Below are 27,875 nucleotides of genomic sequence, written 5' to 3'. Positions count from 1 at the left end.
CATCTGATAAAAATTCTTTGAGACACAGGGGATCTATGAGGATTTCTCTGCGAGAAGGGCAAAAGAAAGGAATCATTATAAGACAACTCCAGACATACAGTTGACAAAGTTATTACAATCAGAACAACAGCATTCTACTAATCTTGGGAAGAAGAAGACAACTAGGGCCGATTCCAGATGACTAACCTTAAGGCGCTTCATGCCGTCCTCTTCCGGTTCGCGACGGGGAAAATGCGAAACATCGCGTTTCCTCGACAACGCGCAAAACTCACGCGAGGAAACGCGATGTTTCACATTTTCCCCGTCACGATCCGGAAGAGGACGGCATGAAGCGCCTTAAGGTTAGTCATCTGGAATCGGCCAAGGTCTAGAACATGGCCCCTGAAACACAGAGAGAGGCCTACCTACAAACATATGTGCACCCAAGTCTCACAGAGTTTTCCCGTGTTCCTTTTCGTTTTATCAGCCCCTTTTGAAACCTGGAAAGATCATCCCTGGCTTGTGGTTCCTGCACGGAGGAACGGCTGTGTGGGTCAAGGCGGCACTGCAGTAAGGAGGAGAAAGGGGTAAAATCACCTCCTCCTCCTCCTCTTTGTGCCAGTGGAGCTGCGCTCGCAGAAAACACAGAAGCTTTCACCCCCTTCCCTCTCCACCCCGCAGCGGTCCAACCTGCCCAGTCCTGTGACCTCAGGAATGATCTTTCTGGGGTCAGGAGGAGCTGCAGCTTCCATTTCTTTCACTTGTTCATCAAGCCAAATGTGTGTAAAAGCCATGAACTGTGACCTGCGAGGCGCCTGACATTTCTTCTGCCTCCCGATTTTGCAGGCTTGATCAAGCAACAGAAGTTTATTCCGTTCCTAGTGGGCCTCAGTACAGGGTTGGTGAATAAGCTGGTGAATAAGCTCCAGGAGGGGCCCGGAGATCTTCCAGAATTCCAACTGGTTTCCAGTCTTCAGAGATCGTTTTCTCTGGAGGAAATGACTGCTTTGGAGGGTGGACTCTGTAGACTCACATCCCTACCGAGTTCCCTCCCCAAACCCCATCCTCCCCAGGCCCCACCCTCAAATCTCCAGGACTTTCCCAACCTGAATTTGGCAACCTTATGGTGGGCTAGATCTGGGTTGCTGGGTCACAAGTTGTTCAAGCCTAGCTTACTCCAACTTCTTGAAATGCTCACCGTGGACAAGAGTGCACAAACTCCTGATAAAGCACCGCTTCCCCAGCAGCACTCGGACTGCCATGTTTCTTTGTTTAGGTACGTGCGCGCACATACACACACATACCATCAAACCGCAAATCCATCTAATTTTTAAAATTTGAAATAGGTTTAAAATTGTAGTGGCAGTATTACTAGGAATAGGAAGGGACAGAGGGTGTTCTTTGATGAACCATAATATCCAAAGAACCCGCAAACAATATAGGAGAGGCACAAAATGCTTCTGACAATTGGCATTACTTTCCTCATACACAGTGTTTATGTCATAAGAATAAACTTGGTAAGCCAGGGAAGAAATTACTTATGGACTATGAGTCACAGATAATACTGTTACAGTCAATTTGAAGAATACTGATTCCAAGAAATAAAATATCTACCACCATGATGCTTTAACTCCTACTGTGCTAATGAAGGCTTAACAATAAATGCTGAGAAATCCAAAGTAGTTGTCTTTGCAAGAGGATGCTGCCTGAAGAAAAAGGATTGGAGGATGGCAGATATCAACACTGAACAAGAACGTTTAGATATTTAGGCATTAAATTCTCCCCAGACCTATCTTGGAAAAATTAGTTCCAATCCACCTTCTACAAAATAAAACCATATTTAAATGCCTTGATACGTTTCCTTCACGCAGAAGGAGGGAAATATTACCCAGCAGCTATAAAGACCTTTTGAGGTAAAATTAATCAAATGATGCTTTATGGTGCCAGAATGTAGGCTGAAGGTGTATCTGAGACTATTGATTCCTTTTTATTAAAATTCCTGAGAAAAATAACCAGGTTACCAAAGTGTGTATCCAGTATAGCTATGCGTCAAGAATTTGCAATCTCTTCATTAGAATCACTAGCTTGGCTGGATACATTTAGAATTAGAATCAAGATCCTCTTTAACTACAGATCTAAACTCCTTTTTAGATTAAGAGAAGATCCTTTCCAGAGTAAATGGAAGAGGCTGGTTGATCAGAGACTGGAACAATTAGGCTTTACTCCATTTTTACTACTTTCTGAAGAAAGTGAGAAAACTGCATTCCAAAGAGTTAAAAAGCAGTTATTGCTGCTAGATTTCAGAAGCACAAATCAGCGAGCAAGAAGGGTATGTTCCCTTGCCTATAATGGACTTGAACCTCCAGATACTTTACCGGCATATTTAAAATCCATGATGATACCTCGATACTGAGACATTTTCTTGGCTGCTGGATTGAATGCCGTATTAACTCCAGAAATGAAACGCTGCTTTTTGAAAATTCCCTTTTCAGAAAGTAAATGTTTCTGTAATGCAGGGAAGATAGGCACCTTGGCTCATCTAGTAACTGAATACCCAAACTTCAATGAGGAGAGACAAAGATAGATTAACTTGATACCTGAGAAGAATGAGCTCACAAATTTTAATCAGAGCCTTTCTTTTCTTTTATAGAAAGGAGTCCAGTAGCACCTTTTCTTTTACAAGATAAGGACCCATACATTACCAGGTCACTGGTACCCTACCTTTTAGTAATCCATCCTAGAATTAGGACATTTTTGTGACTGGAGTGAGATTCTTTTATCACTATTATTGGCAACAGTAGTTTTAGTATTTTGGTCTTTGTGTGTTCATGCGGGATCAGGCTTAAGGCTATGGCCCAAAGAGCTGTACCAGGAAAGGAACACCATGACGTGCTTCTTCACTAGAAACTCATCAATTTACACAAACATGAGATTTCTGAATTGTAGCAGAACAGCAGAAATTGCATCAATAGCTGGATGTTAGCCAAGGTGGGAAGGGTGTCCCAGTTTAGTGAAAACAGATACTTAATTTTTGCATATTGAGTCTTTATATATGGATGTTGTTGACAAAATGAATGTATGCATTCATCACACTGTGTCTAAGTGCTCAACTAAATGTTACTTTCCATATCAGGGAAAGCAGTTGGGGAGGAGGAAGTGGAGGGTCGATCACCTCTTACCCCAGACTCTGAGTGGCTCATTTCCACACTGCTTTGCTTATTACACATGATTGCATGTAATGATCAGTAAGGCCCATGCTGTGATCAACAGCTGACTCGCACTTGACAATACTAAGGGGAAGTATATCAACACTGAAAAAGCTAGGAATACAAAACTCCAAAGAGAACCTCGAACTATGAAATAGCTTGTGTTTCTTTTATTAATCAGTTTCTGAATCCCCAAACAAATTATGTCATCTGGCTCAATCACAGAGCTGTTCACTTGACTTATCAATGTAGAACATACATAGACAAAGTCCTCTGCTGTACAGGTACAGAGCCATCACAAGTCATACGTGTGTACAATCTGTACAGAGGACTTAATGAATATGTCAAGAGTTGGGGTGCTGATGGTGAAACCAACATGTGTGGCCTCAACTGCATGCTCATCCATTCATTCTGCATGAATATGTTAACTGAACAGGACTCATGATAGTTCATTAGCATGAGAAAAAAATTAAGGCTGTATAGTAGAAAGCATGAGACCGTTTTTATTTTTTTTACCAAGCCCTAGCATCTGTCTTCCAGTTATGTGGATTTTTTCTGTTACGAAGAACATTACATAGATACACTGGGGAGCAAACAGGAATGCTCCTCCTAGTTTGATTATAAAATAGCTGAAAACTAGGGCTCTGTATGAAGGTACTTACTACAAAAGCCAGTTTGGTGTAGTGGTTAAGAGTGGCAGGACTCTAATCTGGAGAACCGAGTATGATTCCCCACTCGTCCACTTGAAGCCAGCTGGGTGACTTTGGGTCAGTTACAGCTCTCTCACCCCACCCATCTCACAGGGTGATTGTTTTTGTGGGGATAATAACAAGATACTTTGTAAACTGCTCTGAGTGGGTGTTAAGTTGTCCTGAAGGGCGGTATATAAATAGAATATTATTATTATTATTATTATTATTATTATTATTATTATTATTAAAACATCCATAATTTCTTTGTCATTCTGATTTTGCCTTTCCTATGACTGCTTTCTCAGCCCTGTTTGATGAGATCTGAGTGACAAGAATTTATCAGATTATCTGATTACTTTATAGGGTTCCCAGGTCTCTCTATACCCTCCCAGCAGGAGGGTAGGACCTTTGACTTAACTGTTGTGATCTCCCCACGTGCATGCCACCAGAGAGGCGCAATGATGTCACTTCCACGAAGTGATGTCATCACACTAGCCATGGGCATGTTCCTGCACTTTGCTAATTCTGGCCCATCTGGGCCCAGTGAAACATGGAAGCATGCCAGCAGCCAGCATGATGATATCACTTCAGGAAGTGATGTCATCACTCCCCGCCTGTAGCGCTTCTGATGCACAGTTTCCTGGGTTGCCTGCCGTTTGTGGGCAATCTTCAGAGTAGGGGGTTGCCATCTCCTACTAATTGCCAGCAATCGGCGGGCAACAGGGCAAACCCGCATGAGATTGCCCACCACTGGTAGGCAACTGAGAAACCTAGTACTTTACAAAGAGTTTACTGAAACTCATTGTTCTTCAATTTACTTCTCAGAAAATCAATGCACAAAATGCCTGCACCAATTTAATCCAGACTTTGCTAAGATTTTATATGCTTTCCTATTTGTAAACCTGCAGATTAAAACATTATCTCTCTAACAGCACTGAACTATGTCTTATGTTGGAAGACTAGTAATGATTCTACTCAGGTATGAAATCCAATGATAGCTAGAGCAGTGCTAAATAGAGATGGGCATGAACCGAAATACGAACCAAACTTAAGCACAAACCAGGCTGGTTCATGGTTCGCGAACCACAGTTTGTCAGATCGCATTTCTGATGAACCGCCATGAACTTTAGGCTGGTTCGTTTTTTTGGTTTGTCACTGCACACAGCCTGGTGCCTGGTGCCAGTTTCCTAGGCAACAGGGGATGAACTTGCTGCATACCTTCTGCTGACCCGGAAGTGGACTTCTGCTGACCCAGAAGTGATGATTTTCTGACCTGGATGTGACATTTTCACGAACCAAATGAACCGGTTCGCGGACCAGGGGCAGATTCATGAAAGTTCGTGGTTCGTGAAATTTGACGAACCACATGGTTCATTTTTTCCCCGGTTTGTGCCCACCTCTAGTGCTAAATGCAGACTACACCCATAGGAAGAGAATATATTCGGGGGACAAGAATACTTGATTTTTGCATATTCTTTCAACAGATTCCAAGATCATAGCTTCTCTACAGGTCTACGCCTAAATGTTCTCATCTAGACAGAGCACTAATTCATATTCTTCTTGTGGTGATCACATAGTGGAAGAGGGGCATCTCTCCACCAAGCAGATGACACAACGTAAACTGAGGCCTCCACAAAAACACCTGACCATGAGGAAGGCATATTCCCACAATTTCTTCCCCATCCTTTCTTCAGCCTTGGGGAGTAACAAGAAATAAATATTAAGAAATAAATATCATTTGGTATTTGCCAGAGGTGAGTCACATATTACAATGTACCAGCTTCCAGTAGCTTAGTTCTATGCATCAGCAGTTTGTGTTGCTCGAAACAGCACTAATGACTCAATCCCCTTTGAAGAGCTGACCGACGGTCCCAGACAGGATTGTCACACTTGTGACATGAAATCCATTTCACCAATGGGATGATTTACTATGCAATTAAAGTTAATTTTAAACAGGACTCCGGTTATAGCAAACACAAAGGAAATGGGGAGGAGGGCTAATTAAAAGAGTAAGATGATGCAAATATGCCTCTAGCTAATTAAAAGAGAGCATCAAACACAAATAAGTCAGGCCAGCAGAGCAAAGCTGAACTTGATTCTGGAATGAGAGAATGTCCAAGTTAGCAATCATTGGAATTAAATGCTACAGTTCCTATTATCAGCAATAATTAAAATAAAATTATTTCTGTTTCATTCCAAAGATGGCATATGATTATAGCCTTTGAGAGCCAGTTTGGTGTAGTAAAGAGCAGCAGGACTCTAATCTGGAGAACTGGGTTTGATTCCCCAACCCTCACTCCTCCACTTGTAGCCAGCTGGGTGACCTTGGGTCAGTCACAGCTCTTTCAGAGCTATCTCAGTCCCACCTGCCTCATAGGGTGATTGTCATGAGGATAAAAATAACATACTTTGTAAACCGCTCTGAGTGGGCAATGTCCTGAAGGGCAGTATATAAATCAAATGTTGTTGTTATTATTATTAAAAATATTGCCACTGTCACATTGGGGGCTTGTTGCTCTGAATATGGAAGGTTTAAACAAATTTGAGGTTGCCACAGTGGCGATTCAAGGCCATCTGAATGTTTAGAAAGGGGGGGGGGGGTCCTCTTCATTTTAATATTAAACTGTGGGACAATTCACAAACAAGTGGAACTCAAGATGACCCACTTTCATTATAAATGAAGTAAAGCAATTAGGAAATAGAAAGTTACCAGCTTTGGAGAGTAATTGAGGTGAGAGTTTTAAAAAGCAAAACATACTCTTTGTTAAAATATCTTAACAGCAGGATCAATGTATGCAGCGAGCCAGTTTGGTATAGTGGTTAAGAGCGACAGGATTCTAATCTGGAGAACCGGGTTTGAGTCTCCACTCTTCCACTTGAAGCCAGCTGGGTGACCTTGGGTCAGTCACAGCTCTCTCAGAGCTCTCTCAGCTCCACCCACCTCACAGAGTGATTGTTGTTTTGAGGATAATAATGACATACTTTGTAAACCGCTCTTAGTAGGTTTTAAGTTGTCCTGAAGGGCGGTATATAAATCGAATGTTGCTGTTGTTATTATTATTATTGAAATGACCTACTCCTTTTAAAAATGGTTTTCCTTCTAATGCAGAGTCAGTCCTGCATCAGCACACAATAGATCAAGAATTGGAAGGCAGAAGGTTGGCTGTGGCCTTCTTAGCAGACCACTGGCAAATTTCTGTTAAAAATGTTGTGAACTAGGAGACCCACCCAGCTTCGAATCCCTGCTCTGCCATGGAAGCTCACTGGGTGACTTCAGGCCAGTCACACTCTCTTACCCTACCTCATAGGGTTGTTGTGAGGATAAAATGGAGGAGTGGAGAATGATGTCAACTGCTTCAGGTCCCCATTGGGGAGAAAGGCAGGGTATAAATAAAGAAAAATACCTTAAAAAAAAGATCGACCATGGCAAGCGCACATACTTGGCATCACTTTACAGTGACATAAAGAAGTTAAGTCTTAACTTTGCTTTGATTCTAGTAAAAGAAATATTCCAGGCAATACCAAAAGCAGCCCGATCCTACTTTCGGTATTGCCCGGATCCGATCATTGAAACCCAGCTTTAATCTTAGTCTTAGTTATATTAGATTAGATAAAATCAGATGTATGTTAAGTAGGTATACACAGAAACCTTGTGGAAATAGAGGGAAGATCCAGATGAGATAACCCCACAGCCTTCTTCTGGCTTTACAATCTCTCCACCGATCACTTCCTGCCATTCTGTGGACAAACTGTTTGCGCTCTCAAAATCAGACATTACAGTTGAAGGGAGATGATTTTCTGGGTGACATTCATTGCCTTGGTATCCAGAATCACACCTGCAAGAAACATTTGTAAAAGGTGCTCAAACACACGTCTATGCTTGAAGAAATAAGCATGCAGGCACGGCCATTAAATGCAAACATGGAATTTGTGAACAAAACTAACTAGACAGATCTTGCTTGCTCCACAGGCAGAAAGCACTACACAACCGCCCCCCCCCATAGGATGGCAGCAAAGTCCTCCAACATGTTACTGCTAGGGTGGTCAGATCCCCTCCTCTCCTAGCAGGAGTGGGGGAGGACCCAGAGCTCGAGCACCTTCTCTTTCCTCCTTGCGTGCTCATGGAAGTGACTTCATCACGGACATGAAGGGGCCTGCTGCAAAGTGCGGGAGTGCTCTTGAGGTGGCACAGTGATGTCACTCCCGGGAGTGATGTCATCATGCTGTCCCAGAAGAATGCTCGGGAGTCTTTCCTTCTCAGGTGAGTGGTGGCAGGGGGCAACCCTATCTATGTAACACCAAACACAAGGTACCTGCAAACACCGTGGTCACACCAGCCATGCCCGTTACACATACTTGGGCACTGTTGCCCAATGTAGATGTTGTCTAAAGCCCACTCATCTTGCACCGTGTAATAGCATTGACTCCAACGGAAGCGCGTGGCACTGGACCTTAAAAGACAATAAACACTTTTGCTGTGTCATAATTGTTTTTCTTAAAATATTTCTGTAATACTTTCAAATGGTTTCCAAAAAGTGTAATAGAACTCTAAAATACACAACAACTGGTTAAAATCAGCAGCAAAAAAATATCAAAACACTACTCTGGGTAATACTTTAGCACAAACATAATAAAGACTATGTCAACAGCGTACAACATAAGTGCAGAATTAGTATTTAAAAGACCATAGTAAAAATACCTCTTACAAGAATGCCTACACATAAAACTATGCAGCAGACAATTAAGAAATCTACAGAATCAAAATCTAGAAAAATCTTAAGAGGACTGGCTTTAGCTAACTAATATGGATTTCCGCCCCCATAAATCTGCAAGAGAAAAGGAGAACTTTTCAAATGTGTAAACTAGTTTTGAGCTTATAATGTTGCATCTAATGGAAATTGTTGGTGCAGTTTTTTTTTTAAAGAATTTTTATTGGATGGGTTAACAAACATAAACATAGAAATCATTATCATTATTCACCCCATTGCATTTTCCCCATCCTTCCCCCCCCCCTTTTCTGGTGACTCCCAGCAGTTTTCCATACCCAACTTAATCTAAAAAGTATATCATATAAATTCTTAAAGTCTATAATAATAATGTAATAATATAATATATATCTATATTATACCTATCAAATCTCTTTAGTTATCTTAACTATCTACACTAACTATATTACTTATTTTAGTTAAAAATATAAAAATTACAATAAGTACATATGCTAACTAAAACAAAATTACATACCTACTCCCCTGTAAATATACTATACTAATCCAATAACATATAGTAAAATATACCCCTTTTAAAGTTTAAGTAAGTTTCTATCTCCCCTACTTCTCCAAAGACCACAATTTCCCCTTCATGTCCCACTTTCCCCCCACATATTTCTTAAATTTTTCCCAGCTTGATATATAGTCCAATTCTTCTTGTTCTTTCAGTTTCCTTGTTAATTTGTCCATTTCTGCCATGTTCAAAACTTTCAAAATCCAATCTTCCATAGATGGTATCTCCTGAGTCTTCCACATCTGTGCATAACACATTCTGGCCGCCGTGATCATATAAAACACTATAACTCTGTCCATTTTGTCAAAATCTTCTAGGTTCATACATAATAACAGCAATTCGGGGGTTTTATTTATATTCCTTTGTATAATATCTGACATAACTTTAACTATATCCCCCCAGAACTGCTTAGCCTTATCACAAGTCCACCACATATGATAGAATGAACCTTCATGCTGTTTACATTTCCAACACTTATCAGACATCTGGCTGTTACCATTGGCCAACTTCTTCGGTGTTAAATACCATCTATACAACATTTTATATACATTTTCACGCACAGTGGTACATGCTGAAATCTTAACTACATTTTTCCAAACCTTTTCCCAAGCTTCCATTGAAATTTCATTATTACAGTTTATTGCTCACTTGACCATCTGAACTTTAACAACTTCCTCCTCCGTAAACCATTTCAGTAATATCTTATATATTTTAGAAATTATTTTCTCCCCCCCCTGAAGCAAACACTCCTCAATCTCAGAGTTTTGTAGTCTAAAACCATTTTTTCTTTTGTCTTTCTCGTATAAGTCTTTTATCTGCATGTATTGAAACCATCCATATTGGAATGGCAATTCTTCATTACCTTTAAGCATATAGCTATTCTGTTGTATCTCAAGAATTTCTTTACATGTCAACCAGTCTTCCCCTGCATATTCTGTTCTTGGATTTACTACTTCCGCAGGGATAATCCACATTGGTATAGTCTCTTCTATATATTTCTTGTATTTAGTCCATACAGCAAACAAGCTTCTTCTTACATAATGATGTAAAAACATAGAGTCTGCTTTTACTTTGTCGTACCATAGATATGCATGCCATCCAAATAGTTTATTATATCCTTCCAGTGCTAACAACTTCAAATTCTTCAATGTCATCCATTCCTTTAGCCAGTCCAGACATATCGCTTCATGGTATAATTTAAAATTTGGTAATTGTAATCCTCCTCTTTCTTTCGCATCATAAAGTACTTTCATTTTAACTCTGGGTTTCTTTCCAGCCCAAACAAAGTTTAACATCGTTCTCTGCCACTTCTCAAATTGTTTACTGTCTTTAACAATAGGTATTGTCTGTAATAGAAACATCACTCTTGGAAGAACATTCATCTTAATTACTGCAATACGACCTAACCATGACAAGTTCATTTTATTCCATCTAATCATATCTTTATCTATTTGTTGCCATAACTTGTCATAGTTACTCTTATATAAGTCAATATTCTTCACTGTCACTTCCACTCCCAAATACTTAACCTTGTTCACTACTTCACATTCCACCTTATCCATCAGCTCCTTTTGTTGTTGTTTAGTCATATTTTTGCACAGTATTTTGGACTTCACCTTATTAATTACAAAACCTGCTACATCTCCAAAATCCTTCATTTTCTTCATCAATTTTGGCATGCACTCTATTGGATCTTCCACTATCACCATTATGTCGTCAGCAAAAGCTCTTACTTTGTATTCAAATCCTTTAGTCCTCAATCCTCTTATTGAATTGTCTTCTCTTATTTGCCTAAGTAAGATCTCCAGTACCATTACAAACAGAAGTGGGGAAAGCGGACACCCTTGTCTTGTTCCTTTTCTTATTTCCAACTTTTTGGTTACATCCGAGTTAACAATTATATTTGCAGATTGGTTTTTATATATTGCCTTTATTGCTTGTATAAATTTCTCTCCCAACTGCATCTTCTCCATTGTTGCAAACATAAAATCCCAGTTCAAATTGTCAAACGCTTTCTCCGCATCCACAAAGAAAAAACCAACCTGCTTCCCTGGATTTTTATCATAATACTCAATAGCATTCAACAACACTCGTAAGTTATCTTTTATTTGCCTTTCTGGTAAAAAGCCGGCTTGATCTTCACCAATAAATTCCACTAGCCAAGTCTTAAGTCTTTCCGCTAGAATCTTTGCAAATATTTTATAGTCATTATTAGTTAGAGATATTGGTCTATAATTCTTAACATCGCTTAAGTCTAATGTCTCCTTCGGTATCAATGTAATATTAGCCTCATTCCATGTATCTGGCATCTCGACCCCTTCCAATATCCCATTCATCATTTTTTGCATCAGTTGTTTCAAGTCCTCTGCCATCACTTTATAAAATTTTGCAGTAATTCCATCAGGTCCCGGAGCTTTACCAACTGTAGTAGCTTGTATTGCTTGTAACACTTCCATTATTGATATTTCAGCACTAAGCTTGTCTTTCAACTTCTCCGGTACCTTTGGTAAGTCAATCCTGTCAAAGTAGTCTCTTATCTTTTCATGATCCACTATTTTTTCTGATAAAACTTGGCATAATATTTGTAGAATGCTCTCTCAATCAATCCTTGATCATATAATTCCTTTCCCTCTCCTGTAATCTTACTTATTACTCTTCTCTCTCTCTTTTTCTTTAATTGCCACGCCAAATATCTCCCTGGTTTATTAGCTCCTTCAAATGTTCTTTGCTTCATTTTCTTCAGCTCCCACTCCACTTCTTTATTTTCCATGGCTCTAATCTGTTCTTGCAGTAACTTTATTTCATACAACAATTTCTTTTTACCTGGTCTCTTTTTCAATCGTTGTTCAACTTGAATAATTTTTTCCTGTATCTCCTTTAATTTCACTTCTTTTTTCCTCCTCTCTCTGCCATTTAAGTCCATCAAAACACCTCTAATTACGGCTTTGTATGTGTCCCAGACCATGTGCGTTGGCACCTCTTTATCCACGTTAGACTGAATAAAAAACTTCGTTTCTTTTCTCAACACCTCAACACATTCTGGGTCACTCAAAAGATCCTCATTAATTCTCCATCTCCGTTTCTTGTGTTTCATTCCAAATCTCCACATCACTGGCTTATGATCTGAGCTAACTTTTGGTAATATATCAGTCTCTTTTGTAAACACTACCAGTTCTTTAGACGCCCAGATCATATCTATTCTCGAAAAAGATTGGTGACAAGATGAAAAAAAAGTATACTGCTTCAATTTAAGATTATATTTTCTCCAAACATCTTCTAAATTTTCTTGTTCCTGAATTTCAAAAAAAGACTTCGGTAATTTCCCCGTCCTTACTTTACTTGTTGATAGACTTTTATCCAATTGCAAATCTACCACTCCGTTAAAGTCTCCAGCTATAATTACCTGGTCATAAGTCCACTGCTCCATTTGTTCTCGTAAGTCTTTGAAAAATATATCTTTGGAGCCATTTGGCGCATATAGTCCAAGTACCATAGTTTTCTTTGCATTACATAAACATTCCACAGCCAGGTACCTTCCATTTTTGTCAGACACAATTAATTTAGGTTGTAACTCTTCCTTTATATATATATAACAATTCCCCTCTTTTTTTGCTTTGTTGCCGAAACAAATTGTTTTCCTAACTTTTTGTTAATCAAATATTTAACATCTTGATCCCTAATATGAGTTTCTTGTAGACAAATCAAATTACTTCTTTGTTTAGCTAACCAATGTAACACAGCTTTACGTTTAGAGGGTGAATTAAGTCCATTAACATTCCATGAAATTAATTTGTACTCCATAGTTATAATCTGGATGAGCTAGGAAAGTCTTTTCCATTTTCCATCAGAAAGACATCCATTGCATATTTCAATTTGATCACTTGTCTCCCTGATTGAAATTCAAAAGTCACTCCTTCCGGTAGCTCCCATTTATATCTGATTTCCGCTGCCCTTAGCTTTTGTGTTAAGTCTCTGTACTTTTTCCGATCCTGGAGTACTTTACGTGGTACTTCTTTCATAATTCGAATCCGTGTCCCGGCTACCTCCAGTGGAGTTTCAAAGTGTCTTCTAATAATTTCCTCCTTCATTCTCCTTGTGGTCAGTTGGACAATAATATCTCTTGGTAAGTTCTTTTGTTCCGCATATTTTGAATTGACTCTATACGCGATATCCAAATGAGTCATTATTTCCTCCTCTGTTTGCCCCCAAAATTTTGCCAATATTTCAGCTACTTGTTTAAGGGCAGATCCATTTTTTCCAGAACTGCCCTCATGCGAATCAGTCTGTCCATTGCTTTGCATTCCATCATCACTATTCTTTCGCCCATACCTATGGTCTTATTCTGTATAGCCTCTGTTTTTTTTCTCCCCATCCTGCACCAACTGCTGCGTTTCTTGCACCTTTTGTTGGGTATTCTGTAAATCTGTTTTTATTGCCTCCATCTCCTTTTTAACTTCCATAATTTCTAATTTGATTGCTTCTTTCATTTCTGTCATTAGATTTTGCTGTAATTTTTGTATCATCTCCCTAATCTCTTTATTTCCATCTGTTATTTTCTTATCCAGATTTTCAATGGCAGCCTGCCAGTTCTTTTCTTTTTTGGAGGCCATCGGACTTGCCTTAGGTCCCCATGAATCAGCTCTCTTTCTTAGCTCCGTCTTCTTTTTAATTCAAATCTCTATTTTTATATATCAAAAGTTTTTGACGTTTGCCCTCAGTTAAAATGGCAATTGAGGCTTCCCTTACCCTTAAAATGTCGGGCGATGTTTTTCTATGGTTCAAAATGTCGGGCGATCTTTCTCTATGGTAATACAGTCACTCCGATGGTCTTCCCTTACTTTCAATGGTGAATCCTCTACTTCCGTTTCCTTTCCCTTACTTTCAATGGTGGGTACTTCACTTCCTCTTCCAGCTTTGTTTTTCTTCCGGGTCGTCCTGCTCTTCCTGACCTCCCTCGCCGCTCTTTCTCTCTATCTCCTCTCCGTCTATTGTTCTCCACTTCCTGTCTTGCGGCACGCCTTCCAGTTCCCACGATCCGCCCACCGCGTCGCTATCTCCCCAACCACAGGTATGCAAAACAATATTCTTCTTAGCTCTTTTTAACTTTTTTTCGTTCTCAAAACTCCAATTAAATTACTCAGTCTTTTAATATACTTTTTCAGCTTGGTAACTCAGTCTTTAGTTCTTTTAAAATTTAAGTCTCTATTCAGTAAAACGGTCCGTTGGGGGAGATAGTAATCTTAACTTAATACAGACTTCTTGGGATGTACTCACTGCTTAAAACGTCCAAATCTGTTCAAATCCGTTCCCGAGGCTCGGGGAACAAAGAGCCTATGTCAATTTAATGACTCCCGAAGCTGCTGCAGATTTTGGACACCCTTCTCCGAGGAGGATCTCAAGGCTTGGGGGAGAAGCCCTTAATTCAGAGCCTCCCACCCGCCGAGACCCTTCACTCTCAGGGCTAAAAGCGTTCTTGCCGGATTTCTGACTAAAACCCGGGGGCTGTGGGCGATCTGAAAGCCCCACCAGCCCAAAAAACAGCACCTCGGATGATCCGGAGCTCCGAATCACGTTGGTCTCTCCATTACCCCGAACCGGAAGTCCGGAAATTGTTGGTGCAGTTTTAAGCAGAGTTACACCCTTCTAAGCTCTGGGCTCAGATGGGTGAAACACTTTTCAGGATAGCACTGTTAGACACGGAGGACCACACAGAGAAAAAAAGACAACATAAGAGAGACAATTGATACTGAATTGGAACAATTTGGGGAACAAGTTGAAAAATTCATGTCACTGAGAAAGATTGCAAGGATACTTAATATGTTTAAGGTTTTCTTTAAAAGTTTTTTTTTCAGAATAACATTTTATACTGGTAAGAATGTCTTAATAGCCAGAAAATAGTCCAAAAATGGAAATGAAGAAATTTTACTTTAAAGAGCTATAGCAATAGAAACACTAACAGCGCAATCCTGAGCAGGGGGCGGGGCGGTGAGTGGATGTGAAAGCACCCTAGAACCTAACTAGGAGTTACAATGGTGTATCCCTCACTACTAGCTGCCTAGGGAGGCGGTGAGCTCCCCTTCACTGGCAGTTTTCAAGAAAAGGCTGGATGAATATTTGCCAGGGATGCTTTAGGCTGATCCTGCACTGGGCAGGGGGTTGGACTAGAAGGTCTGTATGGCCCCTTCCAACTCTGTGATTCTGTGAGGCATGACCAGAGGCCATGATGGAGCCTATTGTGGAATTCACCAGGGCTTGAACTCAGTCTGATACACAGTTTTGTAAAATCAGAGGAAAGTACTACATCAGCTCTTATGAGAACTTACATGTGGTTCTGAGTAAGGAAGCAAGTTTGGTTCTTATGTGGATGGAGAAAAAAAGATGCAATTTCGAGTTACAGCAGGGTTTTATTGCCAGTTCCTAGAATTTACAAAAATAATCTCTTTCCCCAATGTCATACCTCTACATGACAACAGCAAATGAAGGTTACCATATTTAAAACAGTGCTGCTGGTTTTAGAACAACCTGGCCATATCAGTTAAGAGACTAAAAATGAAAGGGTGAGTGTCAGCTGCAGTCTTAGTGATAAAAGTCTGTTGCCTGAGCATTTGGTAACTTCAGAAACAAAGTGGTGTGGCAATATCAAAGTTTTGGAAAATGTAACTTAGTCTATTTGCCTTATTTTCTAATGCTTAAACCTATTTCATATATTGCATGGCAAAAATGCTTGTTTCAAGGATAATCTCCTTTCCGTTCCCTCATTCCATGGTGAGTGAAATCATGCTCAAATGTAACTATTGTTATGTTGTTATAGCTACAAAATCTTAAAGTGAACTATCCCAGTTTTCAAATGCAATAAATCTCATATATTTCAAGCAAATCAGGAACAATGCTTTTGATAACTTTTTAGAATATAGGATTTAACATAGGATGGCTGGTTCCATGCAACCTTTTAGAGGAACCTAAGAATCAGAGGCCGATTGAATTATATTTGCTACCTTCTGAGTTACTGTTAATTACATTTACTCAATTATCCTGCAACTCGGTCGTTAGGTGTTGATTTGTTTATGAAGGCAGCAACTGGCAGCTGTTTATATCTCATTAAGCCTGTTCTTATGTAAATGCCTTCCATAAAAGTGAAATTAATTTTCATCAGTGTTAGAAACGTATAATTCATGTAAAATACAGTCCCAGAAAGCAGGTGCAGCTAGCAGATATTTTGAGCACAAGTTATCCATACTACATATTTTCAGAACAAGAGATTTCAAGGAACACAAGGGTCCTCTAAAACCTTGTGCATTCAGATGTATTAGATTTGCAGGTGCTTATGTTACTGCAAAAACATGACATTCAAGGCAGCTTATGCCACAGAAAGACATTGCCTGCTTGAAGTTGGTTTCAGGTGGGCAGGGGGCAGTATGGGAAAGTTTCAATCTGTAGATAAACAGGCAAATTTCTGCAGATTAATTAAACATGGGATCTCTTAGCAAAGATCTCGTAGGTTCAGAGAGATCTTGCATGTAGAAAGGCTATAACAACACAACTGGAAGCACTGCCTGCAGGGAGATGTAGTATGGTAGGACAGGAAACAGGGCTTACACTCACTGAGTGATTCAACAGTTGTTATGATTGTTTAAGATCTACAATAAACCTTATTTGTAACATAAATTTTACTCAGTGGCTTGAGATAACACTGATATTTCTCTCTCTGGGTAGAACTTAGGGTTGCCAGGACATGCAACCAGAGGGAGAGGGACAGCTGTCATCAACAGTGTAACATCACTTCTGAGAGAACCCAGAAGTGATGTCACATTTGTTCAGGAAACACTGGAAAATCTATGGTAAAACTGCAGTTTCCAGCAATTCCTTGAAAGGACTGATATCACTTCCAGGAAGTGACATTCACAGTGTTGGCCCAATGGCCTTAAAAGTTTTTTTTCTTTCCTCTACCACTGGAGGTGGGGTCCTGGCAACCCTGGTAGAACTGAGAGGCCAAATAAGACCCTCAGATGTTTCAGATTGTGGGAAATAGTTTATTTCCTAAAAATGCACAGCAGTTTTTAGTACAGGATGCACATAATAGTATCATGGATTCATTGGAGGAAAGATTAATTGGTGAGATTTGTAACTGGAAGGAAATCTGAGTTATTAAATAAATAGAGAAACAACAAGAGATAGAAGAATGAAACCAGGCTATCTGCCCTGGAGTGGGTAATGAGCTGTTGTGTGTAGAAATAATAGATAGATGTTAATTCTCAAATTAAGAAACTCAAAAAGATTCATAGTATTTAATAACAATGTCATTTAAATGTATTGTCGAAGGCTTTCACGGCCGGAGAACGATGGTTGTTGGGGGTTTTCCGGGCTGTATTGCCGTGGTCTTGGCATTGTAGTTCCTGACGTTTCATTTAAAATTTTTATAATATAAAAACCAAGGCTCATTCAGACATGAAGGTAACCAATAGCATTATAATTACAAGGCAGAAGAACAAAGTAGGACTTTCTGATCATTTGTTCTTTTTTGTTCTGGAAACATAAAACTGGTGACAATTTCTACAGACTAAAATGATCTAGATAAACATTAATAGAATGTGCACAATTTTGGTCATTCAAAGTGCTAAAGGATATTACAACTGCTATTAATTTGGGGACATGGTCCAGCCAAAGTTAAGTTTCTGACTTCCTTGAGCAGCAGGAAATCACCAGGCAGCTATAAAGGGCCATTTTTCATTTGGTTGTGAGAGTACCAAGCGAAAGGCGTACAGTGAAAACATAAGGGGGGGGCCAAAATCATAGCAGCAGGCCCACCCCTGTATTTGTTCAGCAAAGATACTATACATGTACCAACCACACCCATGAGGATTTGTTTGAACAGTCTCATGAACAAAGTCCATGAGATGAATACACATGTAGGGCTTGCTACCACCAGCCTCTCCCTCAAATACATGTTCACTGTCCAAACTTGGCTTTTCTGGGAAGAGTGTAATTGTAGAATTGTGTTGTTTGTAATTATAATTATAATTATATCAGGATATTATGTATTATATAGATTAAGCAGGTAGCAAGCAAACATGTACCCTGACCTGGATAGCTCAGACAAGCCTGATCTCATCAGATCTCAGAAGCTAAGCAGGGCTGGCCTTGGTTGGTAATTGGATGGGAGACCTCCAAGGAAGGCCACTGCGATGCAGAGGAAGGCAACGGCAAACCAACTCTGTTAGTCTCGTGCCTTGAAAACCCCCAGCAGGGGTTGCCGTAAGTAAGCTACTGCTTGATGGCATTTTCCACCACCCAACAAGCAGGTATACGCTGTCTTAGTTACAAATCAGCATTGACATCTTTGAAGTCATAAAGTGCAAACACCTAAAGCGACTTTCGGTCACCTTGTTCAAATTCAGACATCTCTCTTTATAGGTCTCTTAACCCACACTTAAGCAGGACAAATGAATTTCAGAACCTCATTTATCAATTAATGGACATCACCATTCATACTGATAAGACTACTCAATGCAGTTGTTTCATAACGGCAATCCAAACATGGCTTAAAAGACGGCAGAATCTGCTGTGTCCCCATCCCCAAGGCTATGCCATTACTACAAAGAAGGTTTTGTACACTTACCATGTTTTCTGAGGTAAAAGGACTGTGACTCTCCGCCACTGCATATATTCACTGGAATGGTAGATACTTGCTGAGGTAAACTCCTGGCAGCTAGGCATACTTGGAAGACATTCCTAAAATAAAACAAGTTTATTACGATGCATGTAAAGACATAAAAACAAACTTCTACATTATTTAACATGAATATTCTGAAGCTGGTAAGTAAAGAACTTTTGCAGGTACTTAAAACCTGGGCATGGCCAGAGGTGCAAGCATTTAGGTGCAAACTAAAGGGATCTTAGCCTACAGTTTGCAGTCTGTTGCTTTGATAGACTGCCCCAGTGGATTCCAGCTAAGGTGGCCAACTCCTGGCTGGTAAATTCCTGGAGATTTGGGGTGGAACCTGAGAAGGACAGAGTTTGAAGTGAGGATATGTGATACCATACAATCAGGGATATGATACCATACAATCCACCCTCTAAAGCTGCCATTTTCTCCAGGGGAACTGATACCTGTAGTTGTAAGCCCAGGACAATTTCAGGCCCCAACAGGTTGGCAACCCGAATTCTAGTCCAGCCCAGGATGTTCAGAATATCTTATATTCTTTTCTTTTTGTTAATTTACATTGTCTCCATTTATTTAGATTGTTAAATGTTATTTTTTTAAGCCACTATGAGTCACCTTAGGGGAGAAATTGGTTAACAAACACCACAATCAAACAACCAAATGCCTTTGGAAGTTCCTTTCCAGGTGGATCTTGTGGTCTGTTAGACGCTCCGTCAGGCGTCAGAGGCCAGTTTCCTCCAGTTTTATTGTCTGTCTGGCATTTTAATATGGATGGGCTGTTTTAATTATTAATATACAAGCTGCTTCATGTCAGGTATTCGAAGATAAGAAGGATATAAATATTTTAACTATAAAAATAACGCCTAATTTTTAGCATTTTTCACCAAGTTGTTCACCAAGTTGTTCCTTATGAAAAGTGTCATTAATAAGCTTTAAACTTTTTGTGCAGACCGTCAAGTGCCTGAGCAGCCAAGACGTTTCCCCATTTAAAGCTTGTTTGCCATGATAACATAACAAATATCATATTAGTGTTGTGACACATCGTTTTTGTTTTCTATCTTTTGATACAGTATGTGTGGTAAAATCAGTTAGATAAAAAAGCAAATTAGCTATTCTTGTATTTTTTCCTCTTTTCCCTTTCTCAAGACAGATAGTGCCAATGTTTTGTTCTGTATCATGGATTTTACTTTTGTTCACTGGAACCTGAAAAATGACTATTGCTAAAAGGCTATTGTTATAAAAATGCTTGAATAAAAATAAAATAATAAAATAAAAACCAGTTTTGAGCCAGATGACTGACTACTGCAGCCTGAATAGCCCCGTCTAGTCCAAGCTTGTCAGAGCTTAGAAGCTAAGCAAGAGGTTGACCATGGTTAGTACTTGGATGGGACACCCCCAAAGAATATAGGGGTTGTTGAGCAGAGAAAGGCAAACCATCTCTGCTCATCTGTTGGCTTGAAAACCCATGAGAGGTCACATAAGCTGGCTGTGACTTGACAGCACTTAGTATTATTAGATGACTGGCTGCACAAAGGACTTCCCAAACATTTCCAGCTTTATTTTTTTTAAAAATGTCTTGACTTGATTCCAAGATGGCTTACAATAAAAAATTTAAAACAATGTATAGCCAAAATGTTTATATACATCAAAAATTCAGCAAGCAAATACAATATCAACAGATCAAAGCATAGCCACAGATGGAACCACAAACAAAGCTATCAAATTCAACATCTGCCATAGGGGAGGAAACATGGGATATCGGTAGCAACATAATGTCACTTCTGGGAAAGTGACCATTTTACCATATTTTCGTTTCCCAGCCAAAGCATTTCTTTTTACTCAGGACTTTAATTAAAGGTTTTATCTTTCCAGCTACTTTATGGCCTGCTTCTGATTTGAGGTCTGTTTTATGGGTAGTTTTATGCTGTGTTTATGCTACATTTAATGGCATGTTTGTTTCTATACTGATAGTTTATTATTTTAATTGTACAGCCTCATGCAGGACTCCAGAACGGTGGCATGAAAACTCCTAAAAAACTCAAACCAAGATAAAAAAAAAATGAAAACAGCAGACACATAGCCACCACCATCATCTTCAATCCTAGCCAAACATCTGCCGTATAAGGATGGACTTTATATCTCTTCTCAAACTCAAAAGAGATGAGGACAGACATACAACCCAGAAGAAGGAGTTTCAGTGTCTCTCCAATAAGGCCTTGCCACATATGCCCTCCCACACCCTCCGCAGGCAACAGAATACAAAGCAGGGATCCTCCAGCTGACTGAAACATGCAGACAGGCTCATGCTGGTGGAGTTTGCCTTTGAGAGACCTCGTTTAGGGCTTGGAATGTCAAACACACTTGATAGATCTAGATGGGCAGCCGTGTCAGTCTGTCTGCAGCAGTAGGAAAGAGCAAGAGTCCAGTAGCAATTATAAGACTAACAAAATGTGTTAGTCTTATAAACACTTGATGATTTTTCTAGAATTGCAGTCTAAACAACCTAGTTTTTACCTTAATCAAGCACATGTTCCTTCATACATGTGTAATTCTGATTTAAGAGCATTTCTTGCTAGAGTAAATTAGAGTTCTTTCCACTGTTTCACAGAGCCTCGTGTTTAGCTGCACCGTTAAAACAAAAAATAGATACATATGTTGGAACAGCTGTAGCTTTATTTAACATCTGCCCTGAACAAAAAAAATAACTTATTCACAAACTTACCTCTTGAACCAGATGCCAAGTTAGACCATGGTTAGTAGAGTATTCCAGTTTCACCTGGTTGTCCATGTCAGAGGTGTACTGCTGCCCACAGCCCATCACCAAGTTGAACTGTATCATATATGATGCTCCAGTTTGCATAGATTGTGTTTCCACATAGCGCATACTAGAAGCAACTTTGGAATCTCCTGTAAAACTGAAAGAAAGAAGAGGGAAATGAAGGTTGTTGCCTGTGACAGAATCTGACATGCAAGGCAATCACAGAAGCAAAGGAGAACAGTCCCATCCACTGTTCGTAGCATAGTGTCTAATCTTTGAGGACGGCCTTATCTACCAAACATCTTGTGTCTAGGAAATCAGCTTTCATTGGAAGAAAGATCCACAGGATGCAAACTTCTGCTTTTCATGGACCTGAAAATTCTTATTGCTCAAACTTAATGGTGCATTTGGAACGGCATGTGAGACCAGTCCCCAAAACCATGAAGTGTCATGCTGCAAAGCGTAGTGGATTGTCCTCCTTTCCCATCCCTTATCTTCTCTCCACTGTGAATGAAAACTTCCTCTGATGTACTTATCTTCTCTGGTGCCAGAATGCTAATCAAAGGCAGAGAAAGCTGTTCCAACTCCAGCAACTCCTAAACTAAAGTCTACTTTTTGCCTCTGCACCACAGAGCACAGGTGTAGCCTCTGTCAGCCAGGCTTGCCTGCTCTCAGGGTTTCTTCTAAATTTCAAGATTTTAGTGCCCTCTAAGAATAAGATAATAAGATAATAACATTCATTTTATATACCGCCCTTCAGGACAACTGAGTGTTCTCACTCAGAGCAGTTTACAAAGTATGTTATTATTATCCCCACAACAATTACCCTGTGAGGTGGGTGGGGCTGAGAGAGCACTGAAGAGCTGTGACTGACCCAAGGTCACCCAGCTGGCTTCAAGCGGAGGAGTGGGGAATCAAACCTGGCTCTCCAGATTAGAGTCCCGCTGCTCTTAACCACTACACCAAACTGGTGTCTTCAGGGCAATCTCAGCATGAGCCAGAAGGAAGAGGACAGGCTAATTTCTGCATGGCCCCTCCTTAGCCTTCTATAGCGTCCTTCCAGCCCATACAGAACAGAATACCTGGAAGGATGACACAATAAATTCGTTTTGAAAACACACAAGGAGAGGAATAGCATTGTAATGGAGAGAGACCTTTTTAAAAATAATCATCAGCAGGGCTTTTTTTATGGGGAAAGAGGTGGTGGAACTCAGCGGGTTGCCCTCGGAGAAAATGGTCACATGGCTGGTGGCCCCGCCCCCTGATCTCCAGACAGAGGGGAGTTGAGATTGCCCTCCGCGCCGCTGAGTGGCACGGAGGGCAATCTCAACTCCCCTCTGTCTGGAGATCAGGGGGTGGGGACACCAGCCATGTGACCATTTTCAAGAGGTGCCGGAACTCTGTTCCACCGCGTTCCAGCTGGAAAAAAGCCCTGATCATCAGGATCCATCCCCTGCTCATGAGGCACTACCCCTTTGTTTCCAAGTTTTGCTCCTTGAATTCCAGGGTCTGTCTTTGAGGAGATCTGGCAATTGTAGGACCAAGTTCAACTTGGCCTTTAAAGCCAGGTTACACATTCTGTTCTTCAAGTAGCACATCAATTATCTTTCATATAAAGGGCAAGGCCATAGGGAATATCAGTAATAAGGCTGGGATTAGGACTGAAGGGTTCTCCAGCTCCTAGCTCAGATCACTCAACCAGACTGTCTTTTGCTGGATAGCTTTGTGCCATAAATGTCAACGTGTACCTTAGAACTTTAGATGATGACACTGAAAACTGACATTAATTTTTTTAAGTACATCAGCTGGGGGTTGTTATCCATCAGAAGTTTAAGAGTGCATTCTTCTATTTAGTCTTTGACCTTTCTTTTCTGTCATACAGTTTATATCCTAGAGGAATATTCTTTATGCCGTATCGTATAAAATATTGCCGTCTTTAGGGATCAGCATCCATGAGCTGTCATGGAGCTGACTATTCATATTCAACGGAATAATTTTTGACCTGGGAATGGAAGGGAGAAGGAGGGAAGAGGGCTCCATTCTGTCCTTCCCAGCACACGGAGATCCATATAATGCATATTTGGCATTATCTGGATATACAAAATAAAAATAGAGAATTGAATCCCAAATACCTGAATGTCAGATAAACCTAAATATATCAGGCAAACACAGCCCCAGCCATTTTAAAGCTAACTGGTTACTTCTCCAGTCTCTTTTCCCCCTTTTGGGGCTTTCCTGGGCTTTTTTTCCCCTGGGGAGAGAGGAATGAGGCAGGAGGGAGGGGGAGTGAGTGACTGAGTGACCAATGGGTGGAGGAGCTGTAGCTGTCTGTCCAATCAGAGGATTTTTTGATGCGACAGAGCTTGCAAATTCTGCAAAGACATAAAGAGCAGGCCTGGCTCAGAGCAGATTCCTTTTTGTGTGAGATTTCTGGAGACAGAGAGATTGTGCTGTGAGTACCTGCTGAGCCTCTGGCTGCTCTCTGGCTTTTGGATTTACCACTGCCTGCCTGATTCTTGGATCTGCTGCTTTCTGCCTGCCCGCCTGCCTGCAGAGGGCCTCCTGAGGATCTTCAGTTTCACCGAGTTTGACAGTCTTAGACTCATTTTTTTCCTGTTTTTGCGGAGGAGAGGGAGAAGGGTTGGCCTTGGGTTGGGGAGGTGTAGGGTAAGAGGGAAAGGGGCAAGGTTTTTCTTAACTCGTTTAGTAACTGCTTTTGCTGTTGGGGGGTGCTTTTAGTTTTGCCATTTTCTGGTATGGGGGTTGTTGTTAGTTTAAAGAAAAGAGTCGCTTCTTGCTTTGCTGCTTGCTAGTGTTCCTTTATATATTATTAAGAGTTATTCGTGAGGGTGGGGGAGTTGCTTAAGTGGTGGCTTGCAGCTAATTTACTTTTTGATTCTTGTGGGGGGAAGTTGCTTTTTATCTCTAAGAGGTACACTGTTCTACACTGCAGTTGTCACTAATGGACTTTTGGGGTGGTCTCTCTTTGATTGAGTAGGGTAGTTCTTTCTGAGTGCTTGTTGCTATGTAAACTTTTGATTAAGTTTTTAATGTAGGTTACATGCAGGCTTTGTTAAAAAAACACCACTTAATATTCATCTTAGGGACCAATAGAGTTTCTTCTAAAGAGGTTTGTGTAGGCATTAAGAAGAGTTCAGGTGCTGTTCTTGTTAAATAGATAAACAGTCCCACCCTAAAGGTAAAGGTAGTCCCCTGTGCAAGCATCGAGTCATTACTGATCCATGGTGGGACGTTGCATCATGACGTTTTCTTCGCAGACTTTTTGTTATGGGGTGGTTTGCCATTGCCTTCCCCAGTCATCTACACTTTACCCTCAGGAAACTGAGTACTCATTTTACCGACCTCGGAAGGATGGAAGGCTGAGTCAACCTTGAGTCGGCTACCTGAACCCGGCTTCCGCCAGGATTGAACTCAGGTCGTGAGCAGAGCTTGGGCTGCACTACTGCAGCTTACCACTCTGTGCCAGACAGCTCACCTACCTTGCCCTTGGTCTCTTGGCTTCACTGAAGCCAGGCTAGGTGTTTTAGAAAAGAAGTGCTTGTAGTGCCCCAGTGCAGTTGCTTTCTACCATCTAGCTTAGCAGATGACAGCAAGAGGCTTCGCAAGGCCTTCTTTGCTGAGGCACCTGAAGGAATGACCCCACAGGTGTCTGAAACAGGAGCTAGCACTGAGTGGGGGCCCACTGCTGAGGCTTCCCCTCCTCCAGCTGTTGTGATCCAGCAGCAGGAGAAGCAGCATCTTGAGGTGTTCTTTGGGGTGGACTTGGGGGATGTGACCCTTCTGGCCCTCGTGCTTACTCTGGAGACCCAGAGGATACTGGAGGAACTGAAAGAGAGTTTCAACCCTGACGAGCCTGCCCTGGTTTCCTCTGAGGCCAGCAGCAGGCCTTTGAGAGAGCGGCCGGGGGAGAGGATGGAGGTGGCAGAAGAGGAAGAGATGGAGGAAGTGCCCCCTGGGTTAAGTCATCTCAACCCCTTCCCCCTTGGCCCTCTCTTTCTGCTCACCCTAGATACGGTATGTCTGCCCAGTGTATCTTACAGAAGGTGGCTCCTGGAGTGCCCCACAGCTTCAGGGCAGAGTGGGTCCCCCTCCACACTTCCACTATCTGGGAGCACTGCCAGAAGACAGAGGATCCCTGCAATGCACTGGATCAGTCAACAGAATGACCTGGATCATCTCTCAACTACAGGCCACCCCCTCTGCCCCCAGGTCTCATGTAGGGAAGGGATGCTTGGTGGTGGTGGTACTCGTGTACCCAGAGGGGGGAACCAGAGGGCAGGGAAGAGGGCCACTCGTGCTATTAGCGACACGATCACGCTAGATGAACATCTCTCTTCTATGGTTGAGGATGTTGGCTTCTGTAAGCTGCTGCAAGAAGTCTGTCCTCAGTACATGCCCCCTGTTTGCAGCATGCTGAGCAGAACTGCGGTGAGCAGGATCATTTATGAGCTGCCAAGGAGTTATGTGAAGGCACAGTTGTCTCCAACTGCTGGGAGAGGTGTGCACTTCACATCAGACCTCTGGACCTGCCCTCAGTCTCAGCATGCACAGCTCTTGCTGACTGCACACTGGTGGCAACCCAATGACCTTCTTGGTTGCGGTGGGATGAGCAGCACCAGGCAGTGGCAGATGGAGGGCCTTTGGGCCTGCTACTGCAAGGCTCTGCTACATGCCGAGGTTCTCGATGAGGTGCACATGGTGGTCAACATCGCTGCCACCGCCGAGAAGCAGTTAGTGCAGTGGGTAGGCAGGGACATCACCACGGGACATGTGGTGACTAATTGCAGAACAAGCATTCAGGCAGTGGCAGTGCAATTGGGCATCTAGCATATTTACTGCACGGTGCACACACTTCACCTCATGGTGAGGGTCACGCTGGGTCTGGGTTCTTCTGAGGACTTATGAGTGTCTCACAATAAGATGCCAGTGCATCACGGGGCACTTCTCTTGAAGCCTGGAAGCTACTCACCAACTGCACCAGAAGCAGATCCTGGTAGATCCTTACTCTCACATGTCTGAATAAGGAAGCTCTGACTCTCGAAAGCTCTAAAAATCCTGTTGGTCTCTAAGGTGCCCCTGGACTCAGATCCTGGTAGGCGTCTCATTGGCCATTTCACTCATCCAGATGCTTCAGAGGAAGATGGCCTCCTTTGTGGATCCAGGCCCAGGACAGCCAGGCCACAGATGTCCCTGGAGATGGAGGCCATCAGGGAGGAGCTCGGCCCCTCTGCGAAAGTAAGGTGCATGAGACAGGATTCGGTGGAGGCAATCATCAGGGACTACCTTTCAGAGCCCTGCAAGTTGTGTACCACCTGTCCTCTGAGCTACTGGGCCAAGAAAGAGACGGTCTGGCCAGACCTCTCTCTCATGGCTCAGAGGCTCCTCTCTTGCCCTCCAATGAGTGAGCAGAGTGTGCTGAACAAATGTGTGTTCTCCCAGAAGAGCAACATTGTCAACCCTCATCACACTAGCCTGCTCCCCTGGAGAGTTGAGGAGTTAGTCTTCCTGAAGGTCAACTTGCAGCTCTTCAATTTCACAATTCTGGATTTCCGAATAAGTGAAGTGAGAACATACCTTGTGCCTGCATGCTCTGTCAGTTTGTGTTGGAGAGTTGGGGAAAAGTGCTCTTCCCAAAGGTAAACTTAGGTAGAAAACCAGCTGGAGGGAACTGCTGGAGGGCACTTTATCCAGTTGGCACACTATATGAAATGTACACGCTCCAACTTGGAATCTTCCCTCCAAAACAAAACAAGACAAACATTTTAAAAACCCAGCCCAGCCAGCATACTCCTTGGACCCTGGCACAATTCTGTGCAGGAAACTGAGAAAAGCAGCCGCAAAAATGTTCTCTTGCCACTGGAACAGGAAAACTCAGAGAGATATTAGGGAGAGAATTTGACACCATGTATGTGCCAATGTTAAATTAAAAGAAGCAGAAGCAAATGGACAAAAACACCCAAAATGAAACTAGCGAATGCTGTTATGTTGTTCTGTATTGTTAAGTTTCTTCTTTGCAATGGTGGGAGAGAACTGGAGGGCCAGTGATGAAGGGCAGGTTCCACAGCTCTGTCTTGAGGCTCCTCAGAGCCAGTGAGACACAGTGTAGGCTGCAGACCGCCGAGAGGAGAACTTGGGTTACCTAAAGTTACCCCTCACTCTCACTTTCTGAGGCTTTCCTCAGGAGAGGAATCCATCTTATATTAGGTTACAACGGTGTTTGCTTGCATTGCCTTGTGTTGGGTTGATGGTGCTGCAGCTGTGTAGTGGATGCGTGGGTT

General features: G+C 41.6%; 1 protein-coding gene across 1 annotated transcript in view; it reads right to left on the bottom strand.

Moving 5' to 3' along the window:
• RELN (reelin) overlaps window positions 1-27,875 on the bottom strand; it is a 534,786-nt gene that overhangs the window by 134,641 nt on the left and 372,270 nt on the right. Inside the window, exons 21-24 of the mRNA XM_054988081.1 lie at window positions 21,541-21,733; window positions 18,774-18,886; window positions 8,191-8,328; window positions 7,527-7,713 (exon numbers count right to left, since the gene is read on the bottom strand). Coding sequence (XP_054844056.1) covers window positions 7,527-7,713; window positions 8,191-8,328; window positions 18,774-18,886; window positions 21,541-21,733 — 631 coding nt within the window. The remainder of the gene's footprint in view (window positions 1-7,526; window positions 7,714-8,190; window positions 8,329-18,773; window positions 18,887-21,540; window positions 21,734-27,875) is intronic.

The sequence above is a fragment of the Eublepharis macularius genome, chromosome 9 (assembly GCF_028583425.1).
Source record: "Eublepharis macularius isolate TG4126 chromosome 9, MPM_Emac_v1.0, whole genome shotgun sequence".
In the NCBI taxonomy this organism is placed as follows: domain Eukaryota; kingdom Metazoa; phylum Chordata; class Lepidosauria; order Squamata; family Eublepharidae; genus Eublepharis; species Eublepharis macularius.
Note: the sequence above shows the minus strand (reverse complement) of the source record. Positions and strands in the feature narration are given on the sequence as shown.